Genomic DNA, 16,942 nt, shown 5'->3' on the forward strand with positions numbered 1-16,942 from the left:
GAAATTTCGACCACTTGGGGTTCTTTAACGTGCACCCAAATCTGAGCACACGGGCCTACAACATTTCCGCCCTCTTCGAAAATGCAGCCACAGCGAAATAAAATGATAGGTGTAGCCTTAACAGACGAGAATAGCGCAGATTGGGTCAAAGAACAAACCGTGGTTAACCACATCATAGGTGAAATCAAGAAAAAGAAACGAACAGGGGCCGGGCAAGTTGGCAGAATAATCACTGGTAATTAAGGGTTGCTGACTTCATTCACAGAAAGGCAACCACACAAGAGGGAGACAAAGTTACGAGGGCCGATAAGATTAAAAAGTTTGCAGGCATAGCATGGCCACAGAAAACTCACGACAGCGTCGCTTGGTGGTACATAATAGAATCATTTGCCCTGCAGTGAACATAGTTATCCTTATGGCTCGGCTCAGCATTCACCGCCTGTCCCAAGTAGACATATTCCTTGAGAACTGACAGCGTCTCTCCAACAATGGCAAAGCGCTGTTATCTGCCGAGAATGTTGCACATTACTTCAGTTTTAAGGACACTGCCCCGCCGCGGTGGTCTAGTGCCTGAGGTACTCGGCCGCTGACCAGAAGGTCACGGGATCGAATCCTGGCTGCGGCGGCGGCATTTTTGATGGAGGCCAAAATGCTGTAGGCCCGTGTGCTCAAGCTTTGGTGCACGTTAAAAAACCCCCGGTGGCCTAAATTTTTGGAGCACTCCACTACGGCGTATCTCATAATCATATGGTGGTTTTGGGACGTAAAACCCCCCATATCAATCAATCAGTTTTGTGCATACTAATTTTCCTACCTACTCTCCTGTTTTCCTTGTCCATATCAGTAAGCATAAGCTGTAATTCGTCCCCTGAGTTACTCATTACAGTAATGTCACTGAGAGATCACAAGTTACTAAGGCATCGCCTGCTAACTGTTCACAAGTTAAGTTCCTGAAGACCTTCTATAAACCCTCTTTAACTAATATTGCGTAATTAATGTCTTCCTGCCTTATAGCCTTCTTTTTCGAAAAATCTTGTCGCTTTATTTTTGGAGTACTATGCAGTGATTGTGTAGCCCCTGTAGGCTTCTTACAATATGGTAATATGCTTTATGGACGCCCTGGCTTTTAATGCTGTTCTTGCGGTGTGTAATGAAAGTATATTGTCAGAGCTGTAACTCACATTTACATCAAAGGCAAGATTTCTAACAAGTAACAGTATACGGTATTAACCCCATTATAACGCAACGCATTTTACGGTAAAATAAGCCTTTATGGGCCCCTAAACCACCCTGCGGAGAAAATCTTGTAGTGGTGAGGAAGTAGTGCACGATTCTGCAATGAACATGAAGCTGGCAGACTTTTTCAAGATGGTGCCGCAGATATAGACACATTTAATTGTCAAAACGGAGCGATCACTCCTTTCGCTCTTTCTTTCGCTGCCCTCTCTTGGTCTCCTCTCCCAAAGCCGCTCTGCCCTCTCAATTAGCACTTCCCCCCCTCTTATATATCTTGTTTGGCATACGTCATCCATAGTTATTTATTTATTTTATTTATTCATTTCTTTATACATTCATTTATTTATTTATTTATTTATTACTGTACTGCCGGTCTGATCTTGAGACCTTAGGCAGCAGTGGGTACAAGTGAATACAAAAAAAGGTTACAATAACCACATATGAAGCATGGCGGCGATAATAACAGCAAAAGAAGAAGAGTACATTAAGTTATAGAAGCACAGCAGCAAGACAATTAAATAACAGGTAAAAACGTGAACACGTAAACATATGGAAGAAAAAAAAGCATCAGGGTTCATGTAATACTATGTCAGGGCTATGTCTCATAGACTGAAGGGCCTGTAGACGGGATGACAGCGACGGCCTTTCCACCACAGCTGAAGGGAGGGAATTCCAGTCGGTTGGAGTTCCCTGGAAAAAAGAATACTGGAAAACATTGGTGTCACTAGAGAACTCGCTTACTTTTCTATTATGAAGGGACCGAGTAGGCCGCCGGTGGGAGTCTTTTAGATATGTATCCTTTTTGATACCTAAGTGTTCATGATAAAAAAGGTAAAACAGTTTCATTCGTTCACGGTATCGGTGATTTGCTAATTTTTTTCCAGCTCAGCCATTTCTAGAAGAGATGTGACTGATGCCTCCCAGCTGTATTGAATAAAGATGAACCTAACTGATTTTCTCTGTATTTTTTCAATATTGATTTTTTTCTGTGTGCGTATGGATCCCAAAGAGCGGAACAATATTCCGGGAGTGGCCGAATAATTGATTTATATGAAACTATTTTGTCAGTTGTGCCACAGAGATTACTAACGTTGTGCATAATATTGTTCTCTCTTCTTTCCTATTTTTACCTTCGTGTTCAAATTGTCTTGAACATGTTACCAAAGAGCGTATACACGTGCGTATGTAGACCTGTTTATATATACTTGTGTATTTGGTATGAAAATGAAAATCCACAATGCCATTCATTATTGATGCCTACAGACGTTATTGTATTGCAAATGTATTGTGTATCGCGTATTACATTGTTTTTATTGTGTTGCGCTTATTCTTTCTCTGCAATGTGCTGCTGTCATTTGTGAAAGGGGGCCGGACCTCTGGCAAACAGCAGTAGCTTCTAGTTCTGTCCTGTTTCTTCTCTCTCAAATTTTAAGTGAAATAAAACTGATTGGTTTATTGATTCCAGGCGAGATGACGCCATCTCTTTCAATTCTTTCGATTGCCGTGACTCCACACATCCGTTAACATCATAAGCTAACCACTGTTGCCGTGACGGCCCGTGCTCATACGAATCATGCCAGCGTGGACCCTGTGTTGTACTCATGCCTTCAAAGGATAGCAAACACGATGGATCCGTACGGTAAGACGCCGTGCCAGAGAACCTCTACGCGGGATGAAGAGCCACTGCCAGATCGCTCGCGCCAGTCCAAGGGTATAAACCTAATCATTGTTTACATGAACTAGGAAGACACGTACAAAAATCAAAAGAAAAACACAATTTATCATTACATATAAACGGTGAACAATATGATATAACTATCATGTCAAACAAAGAAGCAATGCACCGACGAAAAAAAAAGTACAAAAACTTCTAATTTACTCTACCTCCTACGTTATCTATACATCATATATTACATCATTTACTGCAGAGCATTAGGCATCACAATACCCAATTCTACATGTTACATGAAATTTGTGTGACTCGGTACATTTCATCAAACTATTTAAAAAAGAGAGTGAGCATTCATTAAGATTTACTTAACAACTACTGAAAATATTTGTAGTTTTGAATTCGAATTTTCTAAAGTTTCACAATTCTGTACAGCCTCTGGTCAATCACTACAGTCATTTATGATTCTAGAAAAATAAAAGTATGCTAACGTGTTTACACCAGATTTGACGATTCGAAAGTTACTGCGGTAGTCATTTCGTAGGTTCTGGACATGTCCTGGAACGAGGTACTGCGTTACATCTGTAGCGAGAGAGGAAGACGGGACGGTGGCCAACGTGGTCGCGTCGTTCTCTCGCCACTTTATTCCACGCCTGAAGCGGAGCCGCGGTGGCTGTCCACGTCCGACACACCAAGTGCCTAGCTTGTTCTAATCCTCGCGCAGCTTGAGCTAGCATTAGCTGCGCGAGAGGCGCGGCGCGGTGATTGAGAAAATGATGATGATGATCATGCACTACAGGGCTCCCCCCCCCCCTAGCGCTTTGCGCGATTTGAAGTGTGTATAACAAAGAAAGAGAAAGAGACTATATACATGAACTACAATCCGCAAGGTGTCCGTTCAGGAAGTCCAGTTTGTCAACGTGTAGTGACCATCGGGAACCAGTGGGTCTCTGGTGGGCGACACTGGGAGTTGCGCAGAGGACGAAGAAGTAAGCGTTCGGAAACTATGTTTGCACACAAGTGGGTCAGAGGGTGACCAGCTGGGGCTAGCTGTGAGCGCACAGGGTGTCGCGAGTGAGCATTGCAGGTAGAGAGGCGTTCAGGGTGAGGTGACGACGGGTGCACAAAAGCTGATTGGGCCCCTGCGCGCGAAGCAATTAGAAGTGGCGTAGTGAAGTCTTGCAGACCACCCATCGACAAGCAATGGCTTTGGCGGTGCTTTCGCGGGCGTGCACAGCACTGGTGCCGATGTCGGTACGCAGGTGTCGTGACGTGGGTGGTATTTGAATATGAGTGGACTTGACCACTTATGTTGGCAGTGAGTAAGTAGGATTGTACACGTTGGGTAGAGGTGAATGACGTAAGCGGCTTGTAAAAGGGTGTGCCTACAGTCCAGTTACACGCCAGCTCGCCTACGGTTTACGTCAAAAACTCAGTAGGAGGCGTGTCATGGGATCCAGCAGATATGGACTCTGGAGGAGGCTCAGTGGGCGTACCTTGACTTGGGGAAACACCTTCAGTAGTCGGCGTACGTCGGTTCGTGCGCAGGTCGGTATGGAAGATGGGTGCTTGTATGCCAGGCGTGAGATGTGCGGTTTGCTGTGACATAGGCAGACCAGGCACGTCGTCCTCAGGAGCGTCGGTCATAGTCTCAACATCTCGGAAGTTTGGTCGTGGTTGACAGCTTGTGGCTTCAACTTCGCCTGCGAGAGACTGCGAGGGCGAGGATGGTTGCTGCTGGCAGGACACGCAGATCATTGAGGTGAGTGAAAAGGCACCTTCGGACATTGTCGACACTGAAGCCTTCGCGACAGGGGGGTGAATAGCAGGCGTGTCGATGTCCGTAGTCATGGTAGACACCAGGGCGTTCGGTGATGTTGCCGTTGTAGCATCTGACGTGTCAGCCGTGTTGTGAGCCATGGAGGTCGGCCGAGACGAGCCGGTGGTAAGTATGCCTGCAGTGTCCTCGGCCGAGGACGATGAAAACACAAACCCCGTGGCTGACTGGTTGCCTTCAGCCCAAATGTCGAGAACTATGGCGGATGGGCAGTCGGGCGCAGGACACGCGTCGCTAGTGGCCAGACGAGAGGTTAAGTCTCGTTTATCGGACGTTGTTGAAGGCGAAAGCTTCGAGGTCGGGAAGTCAATAACGGGCGAAAGGTCACCTGTGCCAGACTCCGATGCGGGCGGCAAGGTGGTCGTCATGGAGTCTGGTGGGGCCACGGTGTCGCGTGTCGTCGCTTTCGTGGAAAACATGGAGGTAGCAAGCATGCAAGAAGGACCATCGGCCGAGGACTTCGAAAAAACGCACTTCGTGGTGGACAGGTTGTCGGCAGCAGGAACGACTTCAAGAACCTCGTCGGATCTGTGACCGGGTGCGAGACTCACTGCGCTAGTGGCCGGACCCAAGGTGGAGAGAGACGTTGTCGGGGAAGTTAGGTTGCGGTCAGATGAGAGCTTCGGGCCGGAGGGTCCAGCACGCTGCGACGCAGGGAAAACCTGAAAGTCGCGGGCAAACGGCAGCGGGTGGTAGGTGAGGCCATAGCTGGCAAGCACCGCAGAGCAGAGGTCATCGTAAGGCTGCTGGTTGGAGGTTGAAGTGGCAGAGTTATGACGCAACTCTACCGGAAGGGCGTCATGAAGAATGGCGTGCATCAGCGGCTGGTCCGTGACGCCATTCAGCGCAAGAACGGCATCGAGCTGCATGAACCATACCTTGGGGTAGGTCGATTGGAACGGCGGCACTGGCGGGAAGAGTTGCGGGAACATGGCCGCGGGCCGCTCGGCGAAGGGCGTGTTCTCCGGGTCACCAATGTAGCGAGAGAGGAAGACGGGATGGCGGCCAACGTGGTCGTGTCGTTCTCTCGCCACTTTATTCCACGCCTGAAGCGGAGCCGCGGTGGCTGTCCACGTCCGACACACCAAGTGCCTAGCTTGTTCTAATCCTCGCGCAGCTTGAGCTAGCATCAGCTGCGCGAGAGGCGCGGCGCGGTGATTGAGAAAATGATGATGATGATCATGCACTACACATCAATTAAATGCATTTTGAGAAAGCAAAAACAAGAATTTCAGTCTAGTTATATGACGGCGTTACAAAAGAGTTTATAAGTTTAGTTGTTGCAGCATCTCTGTCACAAAATCAGCTCAAGTGTATCTTGGAAGAATAAATCCAGCCGCTCTCCCATGTACTCGCATAACTTTATTAATTAGTCCTTTCTGATAAGAGACTCGTATAATAGCGCATTGTAATATACATCTTACTATTGATAAATAAGCTGTTAACTTTTCTTTTGCTGAAGTGAGCTTTAATTTCGACGTAAGAGCTATAGCTTCTTTTCAGCAGTTCAACAAATATTATTCATACGTTCAGTCCAGTTGAGGGCTTTAGATATTGTCACTCCTAAGTATTTCACTATGTTAAAAATGAATAGTACAGTGATAGTTGATAATCAGAGTTACGACGTCCTTAACCTTGTTTATGACGCGTATAACAACAGTTTTTTCTTTATTTAGCTCTATTTTCCAAGTTGCAGATCATTTCTCAATAGGCGTCAGCACATCGCTCAGGGTTTCTTATCTCTTTGGGTACATATTCTTCAATAAATTAGACAATAGTCCTCCAATAGCCGCACAGTAACATCTTAACTCATATCAGAACAAGTGTCATTATTATAATTGAGAAATAAATGAGAAGTGAGAACCCTGGAGTATACTGGAAGTTAGTGTTAAACAATCCGAATGATGGCCGTTTATGTCCACATACTATGTCCTACGTCACAGATAAGACCTTGTCCATTCCTCTATATTGCTAATTATTGCGACGCATTTCTTAGTGAACTTCAGCGACATTGAGCGTATCTATCTATCTATCTATCTATCTATCTATCTATCTATCTATCTATCTATCTATCTATCTATCTATCTATCTATCTATCTATCTATCTATCTATCTATCTATCTATCTATCTAGCCGCCTACTACTTTTGGTTGTCCTGGCCGTCTCAATATTTGCATCGATACCAAAGTTGGTATCGCATAACATGACGGAATGTCAAGCTTAATTGACTAGTCATAACATGAAAATCATTATTTGTATTTCATGCATGTCATGATTTACAGTTCATGGTCTTGCTGTACTGGGTGGTTTCGTTCACATAACATGTAGCAAAACTGTATGGTATGACGTGACTGCATGGTGAACACAAGCGGAGCATTCTAACAAGAAAATCATGAAATGAGTGTCATGTAACAACATGACTACATGCTACACTTATTATGTGCTCGCGGCCCTTTCGTTAGCATCGCATATACCAAATTTGGTATTACGGGACGAGAATGAATGACAAAGGTACGTGACTGATGCAAACATGATAATCATGAGATGCGTGTCATGTAAAAACATCACTATTCTCCGTTTCAGAAGTTCCCTTCAGCACTGTGGAGACTACAGGCCCCTCAGTTAATAGAAAGGGCGCTTAGCCCCTTCACATTCGCGCCGTTTCGTCTGCTTACTGAATTGTAGTTATTATGACTAGTTTGTTAACTTAAAAATGCAGTAAAGCTATTATACAGGCAACTACACCGGGAACTTGAAGAAGCGTGAGTTCGTTGCTCTGATGAAGATCGGCGGAATCTCATGTCGGCGGATAACTTCACTATGTGGCTGTTTTTTTTTCGACGCTGTCCGTGGCTTTCGTAGAACAGTTTCTCCGTCGACGTAATGCTTCGCGTCTCCCGCTGTAACGATCCATTTCTCTCTTTTTTCGTTTCCACCGAATAAGGATCCACCGCGCACTGAGCGCTGTGTGAGGTTGCATGTCCAATATTTGTAGATGCAGCGTTCTTGGTCTGGCGACGCAGCCCGAACACTGTCTTGCGCGTTAAGCTTAGCATGTGCGACTAGGCAACCAGCATATCTCACTAGTAACGACAAAACGTCCCTGATGTTTTATTCCCAAAGTGAGATGAAACAAATTGATGGTCGATTTCACCCATTCGTTTACTGCTGTCAGCGCAGTGGGCGTGCAGCAAGAGCAAGTCCGGATCGAAGCGGGTGGCCGCATTGTATGGGTGCTGTCATGCTGATCTGTAAACACCGTTATCGGCAATAACGACACAAATATTTTAACGCGTAGGAAATAAATGCGAAGAAGCATAAACATATCACGTATCGATGTGGCGTAACACACACCCAAAAGCGTCAATTCGAGACTTTCTTGTCAATGTGGTACTACGTTTCGCTGCGCAAGCGTGTGGCTTTCTTACACCCCGTAGCTTTGTTGGCACTGAACCAAAGTGGTGAAGCAGAGTATTCATGCGACACTCATAATGCACTCAAGGCTGTTTCGCCACCTTCACACGTACCAAATTTGTTATCTCGTGACCTGAATAGACGACAAAAGTAAATGACACGTCCAAACATGATAATCATGGTATGCGTGTCATGTAAATCACGACTGCACGCTACGCTCACAGCGTGCTCGTGGCCGTCTTACATATAGCAAATTTCGCATTACGTGATGAAAGAATGATGAATGTAAATGACAGGTCCAAACATGTTAATAATATGCGCCTCACGTAAAACTTGCTACGCTCATAGCACGCTCGCAGCCGTTTCGCTATGTCCACATATACTAAACTTTGTATCACGTGACTTTAATTGATGGTGAAGGTAATTTACCTACGCCATCTATTCAAGTCACCTTCACATATACGAATTTTGGCATCTCATGACATTAATTAACAACTAACGTAAATGACACGACCAAACATGATAATCATGACATGAAAGCCATGTACGGCCTACTTTACCTCCTCCTCGTAACGTTGGGCTGATTTTGAAGTGACATGCCAATATTGTTCATTCGTACTTGGTATCATCAATTCACACTCTATGTGGGATCTGTCAATTTTTTTATTTCGAGCTGTTTAAGTTTGATAATTAGCTCGTTATTTTACACCTGATTAAATGCTTTTAAGAAGTCAAGGCATATTGCATCAACCTGTTTTTTGTTATCTATTGCCTTTGAGAAGTCGTCATTGGTTTCAACAAACTGCGTTACTCATGACAGTTCTCACCGGAAGCCATGTTGGTTGGAATGCGTTGCTTTCGTGTTTTCTAGATATACATCGATTTCAATATTATGTGCTCAAGGAGTTTTCAGCCGACACGAGTTAAAAAAATTGGTCGCTAATTTTTATATTATGCTTACCTCCGATTATGTGTATCGAGATAACTTTTGCAACAAGAGAATCGTCTGGTACCTATTTTTGCTGCAAGGATGCACAAACGATAATTTCCAAGTACCGAGCAACCCATTCAGCGTATTTTCGCAAAAACACGTTTCGCAGATGAGCTGGTGTTACCGAATATGAGCTTGCGAACGTACAGAATATTAGCACAATTTGTTCGATCGTGAGAACTTCAAACACGTTAGGAGCTGAGTACACAGTTGATTACTTTATCTTTCGTGGTGAAGAACGGGTGCGCGTTAGAATCGGGAATTCAGCATTTTTTTCTTATTCTGTCATAAAAAATTGGAGAGGCGGTGTAATTGGGTAAGTACGGTAACCTCTCGTGACCTATCAATAGGAAGAAGCTGCTCACCGTGATAGGATGCCCTGTGTAGGAAGCGTCCCGGGGGCGGCGGGCTCGACCCCCGAAGTAGGGCGGGCGGGCTTCCGGGCGCCAGTCCCGCGACGGCCATGGCTGGTAGGGGCGCCTGGCGCAGCGAGGCGGCGATCCTGTGCATGGTCGGGTGGAGCAGCGAGGAGGATGAGGACGGCTCAGTACCCGCGCGCAGCAGGCCCGACGAGCCCAGGCGGAACAGCGGAGGCGTGTCGTGCGAGCTCGAGCTGCAGCTCAGGATAGGTCGCTCATGGCTGTCCTGTTTGCTCAGGCAAGGCAGCCGAAAGCTGCCTGCACGCACCGCGCCCACGAGGCCTCGGCGGGGGGGCGGGGTGGGTGCGCGACCGATGCCGCCATCGTCCTCTTCGCCGCTCGTGCTTCGAGTTCCGTCGGTGTTTTTTTTTATATCAGTATGATCGTGGACGGGCGGGAAAAGGTATGAGTGTGAGGAATGCGAGTTGGTCAGTTTTTGTTGTTTGTTATTCGAGGTGGCAGAGTATTCGTGAGTTTGCGATTTGGAATAGGAATCACATTAAGGGTTTTTTGCATCGTTAGTTTGCGATTTATCATTACACAGATTATGCAATTTGAGGATGAGGTGGTGCGTGAGTGAAACAAAGTATTGCGATCGAGTTTTGTTTGATTGAAAGTTGGATTCAGCACAGAAATACAAAGACGGGAAGTAAGTTAGATCAGTGGTGCCACATAAAACACGGTTGTATTTTTATATTGAATGAAATGCAAGAAAAGAAGTAAATACGCAAATCAGAATTTATTGAATTTTTAAGTATGATATAAATGGCATTTGTGATAAGCAGCGCGTTTCAAACGACGTGAGTAGGCCAATCGATATCCATCGGACAACAATATTTGGATGTTATAAACCAGCATAGATGATAAATATATTTTTTTATAGTCAGAAAAATAGCATTTGTCGATTTTGTGTTTGTTCATGAGTGGACAATTGTGTGAGGAGGAGGTGAAAGGAGTGGATGGGAGGAGAGAAGTTAAAAGACATACGGTAAGATTTGGGTTGGAAAACAGCCAGCTCTGATTATGTAATAGTGCGTAAGTTGCAAATCTGGCTGAAAATTAATTTACACTGCTCTTAAAATTGCTCCTATTGCTTATAAAATGCATTTCACACGTGCAAAAATTATAGTTCCCACACGAAAAGCTTACACTTGAGCGTAGAAATTGCTCAGTCACCTTTGTTTGGTCACCTAAGTGAATGAATAACTAAGCGACACATTTTTTAGTTGAGACAGCAAATTTGTGGCACAGGAAAGCAGAAAAAATTACTGATAAGCATATGTTTTGAAAAGACAAGGCGACTAGCATTAAGCCACGAGCATAGCTTGTCTCTACGAGTCGCCCCAAGAAAAAAAAAAGGTATGTGACTCTTTTCGGGTGACGTGTCGCATGTGATTCCGTAAAAGGGCACGTCTACCCTCTTTGGGAGCCACTGTACTCTATACGGAGAGACGCGTGAGCCACAAGAGCGTCACCGTGCCTCTTTTAAGAGAGTCATATAGGCGGGACGTAACCTAAGAAGTGTCACATACACTTCCTTTTTTTTTTTGTGGGTGCTCTTGGCGCTGTTCTCCTGCATTAAACTAACTGGTGTGAACTGCTACAAGAATAGAGTGAACTAAGAGCCGACAAGAATTTTGCAAGGACACGGTTCTGTCTAGGAAAATTGAGAGCGAGGACTTAGCATATGTTGAATACTTCCAAAGACTTTGGGCAATTTTGGCAGATCTCTGAAATTCTTTATAAAGGTCCAAAGCATTCTTTCATTCAGAGTAAAATGAGTTTGCAATTCACCTGATGATTGCATGCATCTGGCAAGCTGTGTTACTTGTCAGGCAGCGTTAGTGCCATTAGCATCGGCAATCACTTTACATTCACGCATGCTTCCTTCATGCCAAACAGGCCACACGCTCGCCGCACTCCTATATATAAGTCCGTAGTGGGTGAGGCGCAATGACACACTTCGTGACCTCACTCCCGTTTTTCTAACCCGCTGTCATAGCGCTATGAGCAAAGCGCCACGCATATTCAAATAAACTTGTGTGAAACTGCCCGTGCATGAAATTGCCCGTTAAATTGACCGTGTTGTTTGTGTAAAACTGCACCAAAAAATTGGACGAGTTTGCAATCACTGAATGAATTTTTCAATTCCAATCTTGCCCATGTGTGCATTCGTGGAGAACTAGTTCGCTTGTGGGGAATAAATTATTGTCTGTATTTATTTCATGAATTGGCGAAATCAAAAAGAACGCAGAACTTCCAATCTGCCGTCTTTGGCTACTTCATAGTAAACACACGCTCTAGCACAAACTGACGACATGAAAAGTTCTCCTTTAAAAAGTTTAATCTAGCAATTGTACTTAGGCGGTTTTATAGAACGCCCTCATGCTGTCACGTTATTGAGAAGAAAATAGCAATGAAGATGAATCGCAATAAGATTCCGAGTGAACACTTCGACAACACACATTAGTTTTCTAAATGTTCTTATTTTGTTAATTAGACTAGGACTCTCCAACATGCAGCTCCCGCTTGCGGCCCGCACATGACTGTATTTGCCACAATGTTTTTTTTTCAATTTTCGCACTACGTGAGCTACGCAACTAGCATGACTGGTTTAAGGCATTGTCTCTATGAACCACCCCATGTCGTTCTAACACATAGGCATGAGAAAATTACATTTCGCGATTGGCATTAGATTTGAGACATTCTACAGACTGGTATCAACGTGTTGCTGGAATCATGGCACCACGTCTCCTTAAACATTACTTGTGTAAATGATACTCCGAAGTTGTTTTTTTTTTTCAATGGCAACGTCTTCTGACTATCCATCCCTCCCACTGCCCTACACTCAACTGCATGACTGCGGTCCACTGGTTAAGGAGAGTTTGAGAGCACTGCTTGAGAAAAAGACTTATTTTATGCTTCTCTGCAGGATTGGTTGCTGGTAAATTTCACCAAGACAAAGTTTTAGAAACTAAACTAAATGGTTGTCGAGAAGAGTGCACTTGTTCAACCTAAGCACTGGACAGAAAACAGAATAAGGAAGCCGCGACAAGCTTGGATTGCTTTGAGACTACGCTTAGCAGCGGAATCAATAACGCATTTCGAAGTTCCTAGAGCGGTGTTTCATAGGAGAAATGAATATCAGCGCACTCTGTGTCACTAGTACTCGAGAGACTACAAGTCAGTACGTGTCGTCACTGCTGGTTCTCGAATACATACCTTTAGCAAACGTAGTCTTGAGCTCGCGTAGTGATACAGCAAACCGTCCCTGCTAAACACCTCCACGAGAAATCTAACCCACACAGTCATTTGAAGTAACTTGTTTTCTCTACATAAGAGAGCGCTTTTCCGAGTTTGCGTGTACCCACTGATCAGCAACTACATGAAGCGAAGAACCGCGAAGAGTCCTTTGTAGGTGGTCAACACATGATGAATGTGTCACCAGCGTGGATCCTGTGTTGCACTCACGCTTTCAAAGGATAGCCAACACGATGGATACGTACGGTGAGACGCTGGTACGGTGAGAAGCGTCTCAGTTTTGACGTAGCAAAGCGAAAATCACACACACTAGTGGCAAAGCTGTATCTATACACTGAATAACTAAAGAATGAACCTCTTACTGCCGAGGTCTATGACATCATATATGACATCGTCTATTATGGCATAACCCTGTCATCACCAAAAGTATCTTCTAGTCAGCCTTTCAAGCCTTCCCTTAGTTTAAGACTAGGAAACTTAGATGACGGTTGTTATGAGCGACAATAACATTGCAACATAGGTCAGTACCAAAACCATGACATGTAGTGGGTATGTGCAGATAATATGCGTCCGAAAGACGGACAGTGATATGTGTGACAAATCGTCTGGTCTGCCGCCTCTTTTTGGAGGAAGAGAAGCTTTTGGGTGAATGGTAACATCTTCAACGGAGCTTGAAGTGCCTGTTAAGGTTTCTAAGTGGTACAAGTTTATACGATCGCTTTTGGGAGCAAGTGCTACAGTATAAAAAGTTTCACGCGTGTCGTGCCCGCGCGCAGCTCAGTGTGTGAAGCTTCTCATTAAACTATACACCATAGTCACCAATCATCAAACCTTATTATTTCTTCTTCTGGCCACTTTCACCTTCTCCCCGTCAGTTGCACGCAAAAACCAGCTTTCCACGACGATCTTTGATGCTTTCTCGTCATTATAAATCTTTTTAGTTTTGTTGTAGATGAAAGTTGCATTTGCTGAAGCTCATATACCTGCAAATATAAAACTTTGCAGCTAATTTCGCCTAATGCAGGCGTCCGGAACCTGCGGGATAGTGTTATGAGGTATACCGTCTGACGGCCGACGACGCAGTTTTTACTCCAAGCGGGGCTTTCAATTTGCAACCTTGTTCCTTGACTACCATTTTCCTACAGTATTGCCAAATCGCCATTTTTTTTCCTTTTTGGCTTCAAAGCCCACCCCCCTTGTAATTGCTGTCTGGCCCTCAGTGTATCGACAAAAGTGGCTCTCTCCCTGACAGTTTTGCCGACTGCTGGCCAAATACAGTATACACCGGTACTGCATTGAATATACCACATGTGTACGGACGCCATCTCCTGTAACGCCGGACGGAAACTCTACTTTTTTCAGAAAATAGTACACTGACTTTCATTGGAGGAAAGAAAAGGTGGCTTCGAAAGCAGAAATTAAGTTCTCGCTCTCCCGAGCGAGGGCGCTACATATAAACGGAAAAATGCAAGCATCGATATGCATAACCTTAACTCAAAACTGCCATATTTCTTCAGGCATTTTGACTGCTCTTCGATGTGCAATGTGTTCTTGGTTGGCGTGTTTGTGCGCTCACAAAGAGCTAAAGAAAACGCAAATTTCAGTTTAGGTTTCCGTATTCTGGCTCACTTATTCATTAAAATTGTTTCTCAACCGCCTTTTTCGATTCATGACTGCAGTATGCGGAAAGTAATAACTACGCGACATGCTTATATACAAAACTGATATACACAACGATATAGATAATAGAACTCTTATAAATAACGCGAGCACTTCATGTCATATAAAAAGAAGTGTTAGACAACACTTTCGGTGAAATGTCGATCTGCTTCGACACGGCACCGTAAGATGGCACAGCGCTGTAAGGAAGAGCTGCACAGTTGTGCCGGCTCCCCTCCCCCCCCCCCCCCCCCCCGGATGCAGCTAGCTTTCACAGCACCTTAGTGGTTATTGCAATAAACTAGCTCTTTCAGAATAGCATTTTGAAATGAAGTGCTGAGTCAGCAGGGATCTCGCAGTGATATCAAATAGCAGTTGTATGTGCTGACGGCGCGCGTTCAGGTCGAATTAAGGCCTAGTAGCGGCGTGTTGCCACAAAAAAAAAAAACCTGCTCGTATGTACAATGCGAAATGCAATAATTTCGGCGGATGGAGTACCTAGATGGTGACCAGGCGGTTTTTGTCCGTAGTGAAACCACACGTCCCAAATCCACTCTAGCTTGGCGAAAACACCTGCTCGCATTGTTATTTCTCCGACATATTTTGCTTCGGCGAACAATGAGAGCTTCTACAAGTGTGACCGCAGGTGCCACAGCATCAGACGCACGCATGGACACCCCGATGCTTGTATGAGCGGGGTCGCGTGTACGCACTGCTCATGGACTACTATCACAGAACGCCACAATTATTTGGATGTTGTAAAAAATTGTGGCACAGCGAACATGTACGTGCGGTATGAGGAAGCATTACGCGAACTCACCTGTAAATTGAGATAAAGTACAAAATTTTGTTAACCACTTATTGACGGCACATAAAACGTTCATTTGCACAATTCTTCTTCTTTTTCCATTTACTCAGCCACACGTGCGGAAACATTTCTAAGCACTCAGCCACACGTTGGAAAATATTTCAAGGATATATGATAAACACAGGCCTATCTTTTACTGTACGTTTTCTGCGTACAGTAAAAGATAGCATCTTCAAGAATGGAAGAGTATTTTTAAGTCTCTTGTGTAAGAAGTATAGAAGGCGTGTTACTGTTGATAATTGGGTGTCCGAGGCGCATTGAGCTAAGCCGGACAACACGACCTTCGTCTCACTGCTCTTGAAAGCTCCCGGTTATTGTTGGTCCAGCACCCGACTCGTGCCTAGAGCACAGACCGCTCAGACGTCGAAGGTGTATTGGCGAGCGGAGATAGCGCCACGTACTGGGTCTGGCTGTAGAAGTAGAAGTCCGGCTGGAACGAAGCCCTGACGCCGAGCGCCGCCGGCGAGCCGCTGCTCGTGGACGGCTGGCGCGCCGAGCGCGACCGGCGCAGTGATCGCAGTGGGATGGTCTCGGCTCCCCTGCGGCTGTCGTCTTCCTCCTCGTAGAGCGAGCTGCTGCCGGCGCACGAGCTGCCCGCCGCCGACGAACCACCGCCCCCGGAGGTCGCGTGCAGCGGCGAGCTGCTGGGCGAAGGTGCCAGGCGAGTGGTGGCTGAAGGCGACGACGAAGGCGCCCCGCACTGGTCGGGGTCCTCGGTTGACGAGCTGCGGCGGGGACTTTCATTCGCACCCGTGATCACGCGGAATACTCGGTGAAATTCTCGTAACTGTATGCCACAGCTCTGCTGAACAAGAAACATCTCTTAAGGGCGCCACGACACGGCCACTCTACAAGTCGTCGTTTTCAGTGGGGACTGGGTGTCAATACCATGCCGATTACACACATGAAAGTAGGCCATTAAAGAAAAAGTCGCTGGCCATACACCCACGGAAACCGTCACTTTGCCATGGGACGTCATGTGCTTGAAAGAGCCGAGCCGTCATCTGCTAACCAAGTTTCAGCCACAGATGAAGCTGAATAAGGATAGATTATCTCAATTTCACGCGCAGCTGACCACGAATTATTGTTGGCTGGAGCGTAGACGCTCACAAAACTAGTTCCTTGTTACGTCACGGCACCCGAGTACGCCAAAGGCACCGTTTAGTTGAGTTTTCCAAGCTGACTGCCACGTCAGAATAGAGAGTCTATAGCGCATAAAAAAAAACCTTGAGACAGCATCGGCGTAAATGGAACGCGGCGCGAGCATCTCGCGCCCTGCATCTGTCGGCAGATTGTTCCCGGGATACACTGGGGCCGCGAGGGCGCGTCTCTTTTCTGCCTGCCCCTAACGGCGAATGTGACAAACTTTGAGACGGGGCAGTGTGCGGTGCCTATGGTTGCGCGACTCTCAGGCCACTCGTGTGGTTATAAAAAATAAGTATAAATTCAGTGTTCACCAAAATGTTCTTAAATTTTCAGCAGTTCACTTGTCGATGCATAAAGGATTAGTCCACATAGCACAGGGTATGATAAAGCAATGGGTGTCATGGCTCCTTTCAGGTAAAACTGGAAAGCCTCACTTTCACAG

The 16,942-nt window shown here is 45.6% G+C and overlaps 1 protein-coding gene across 1 annotated transcript in view; it reads right to left on the reverse strand.

The window, feature by feature from the left end:
- Positions 1-16,942, reverse strand: part of LOC119162950 (muscle calcium channel subunit alpha-1-like) — a 1,445,695-nt gene that overhangs the window by 132,229 nt on the left and 1,296,524 nt on the right. The window contains exons 44-45 of the mRNA XM_075882643.1: positions 15,756-16,079; positions 9,513-9,910 (exon numbers count right to left, since the gene is read on the reverse strand). Coding sequence (XP_075738758.1) covers positions 9,513-9,910; positions 15,756-16,079 — 722 coding nt within the window. The remainder of the gene's footprint in view (positions 1-9,512; positions 9,911-15,755; positions 16,080-16,942) is intronic.

The sequence above is a fragment of the Rhipicephalus microplus genome, unplaced genomic scaffold (genome assembly GCF_043290135.1).
Source record: "Rhipicephalus microplus isolate Deutch F79 unplaced genomic scaffold, USDA_Rmic scaffold_13, whole genome shotgun sequence".
Lineage (NCBI taxonomy): Eukaryota > Metazoa > Arthropoda > Arachnida > Ixodida > Ixodidae > Rhipicephalus > Rhipicephalus microplus.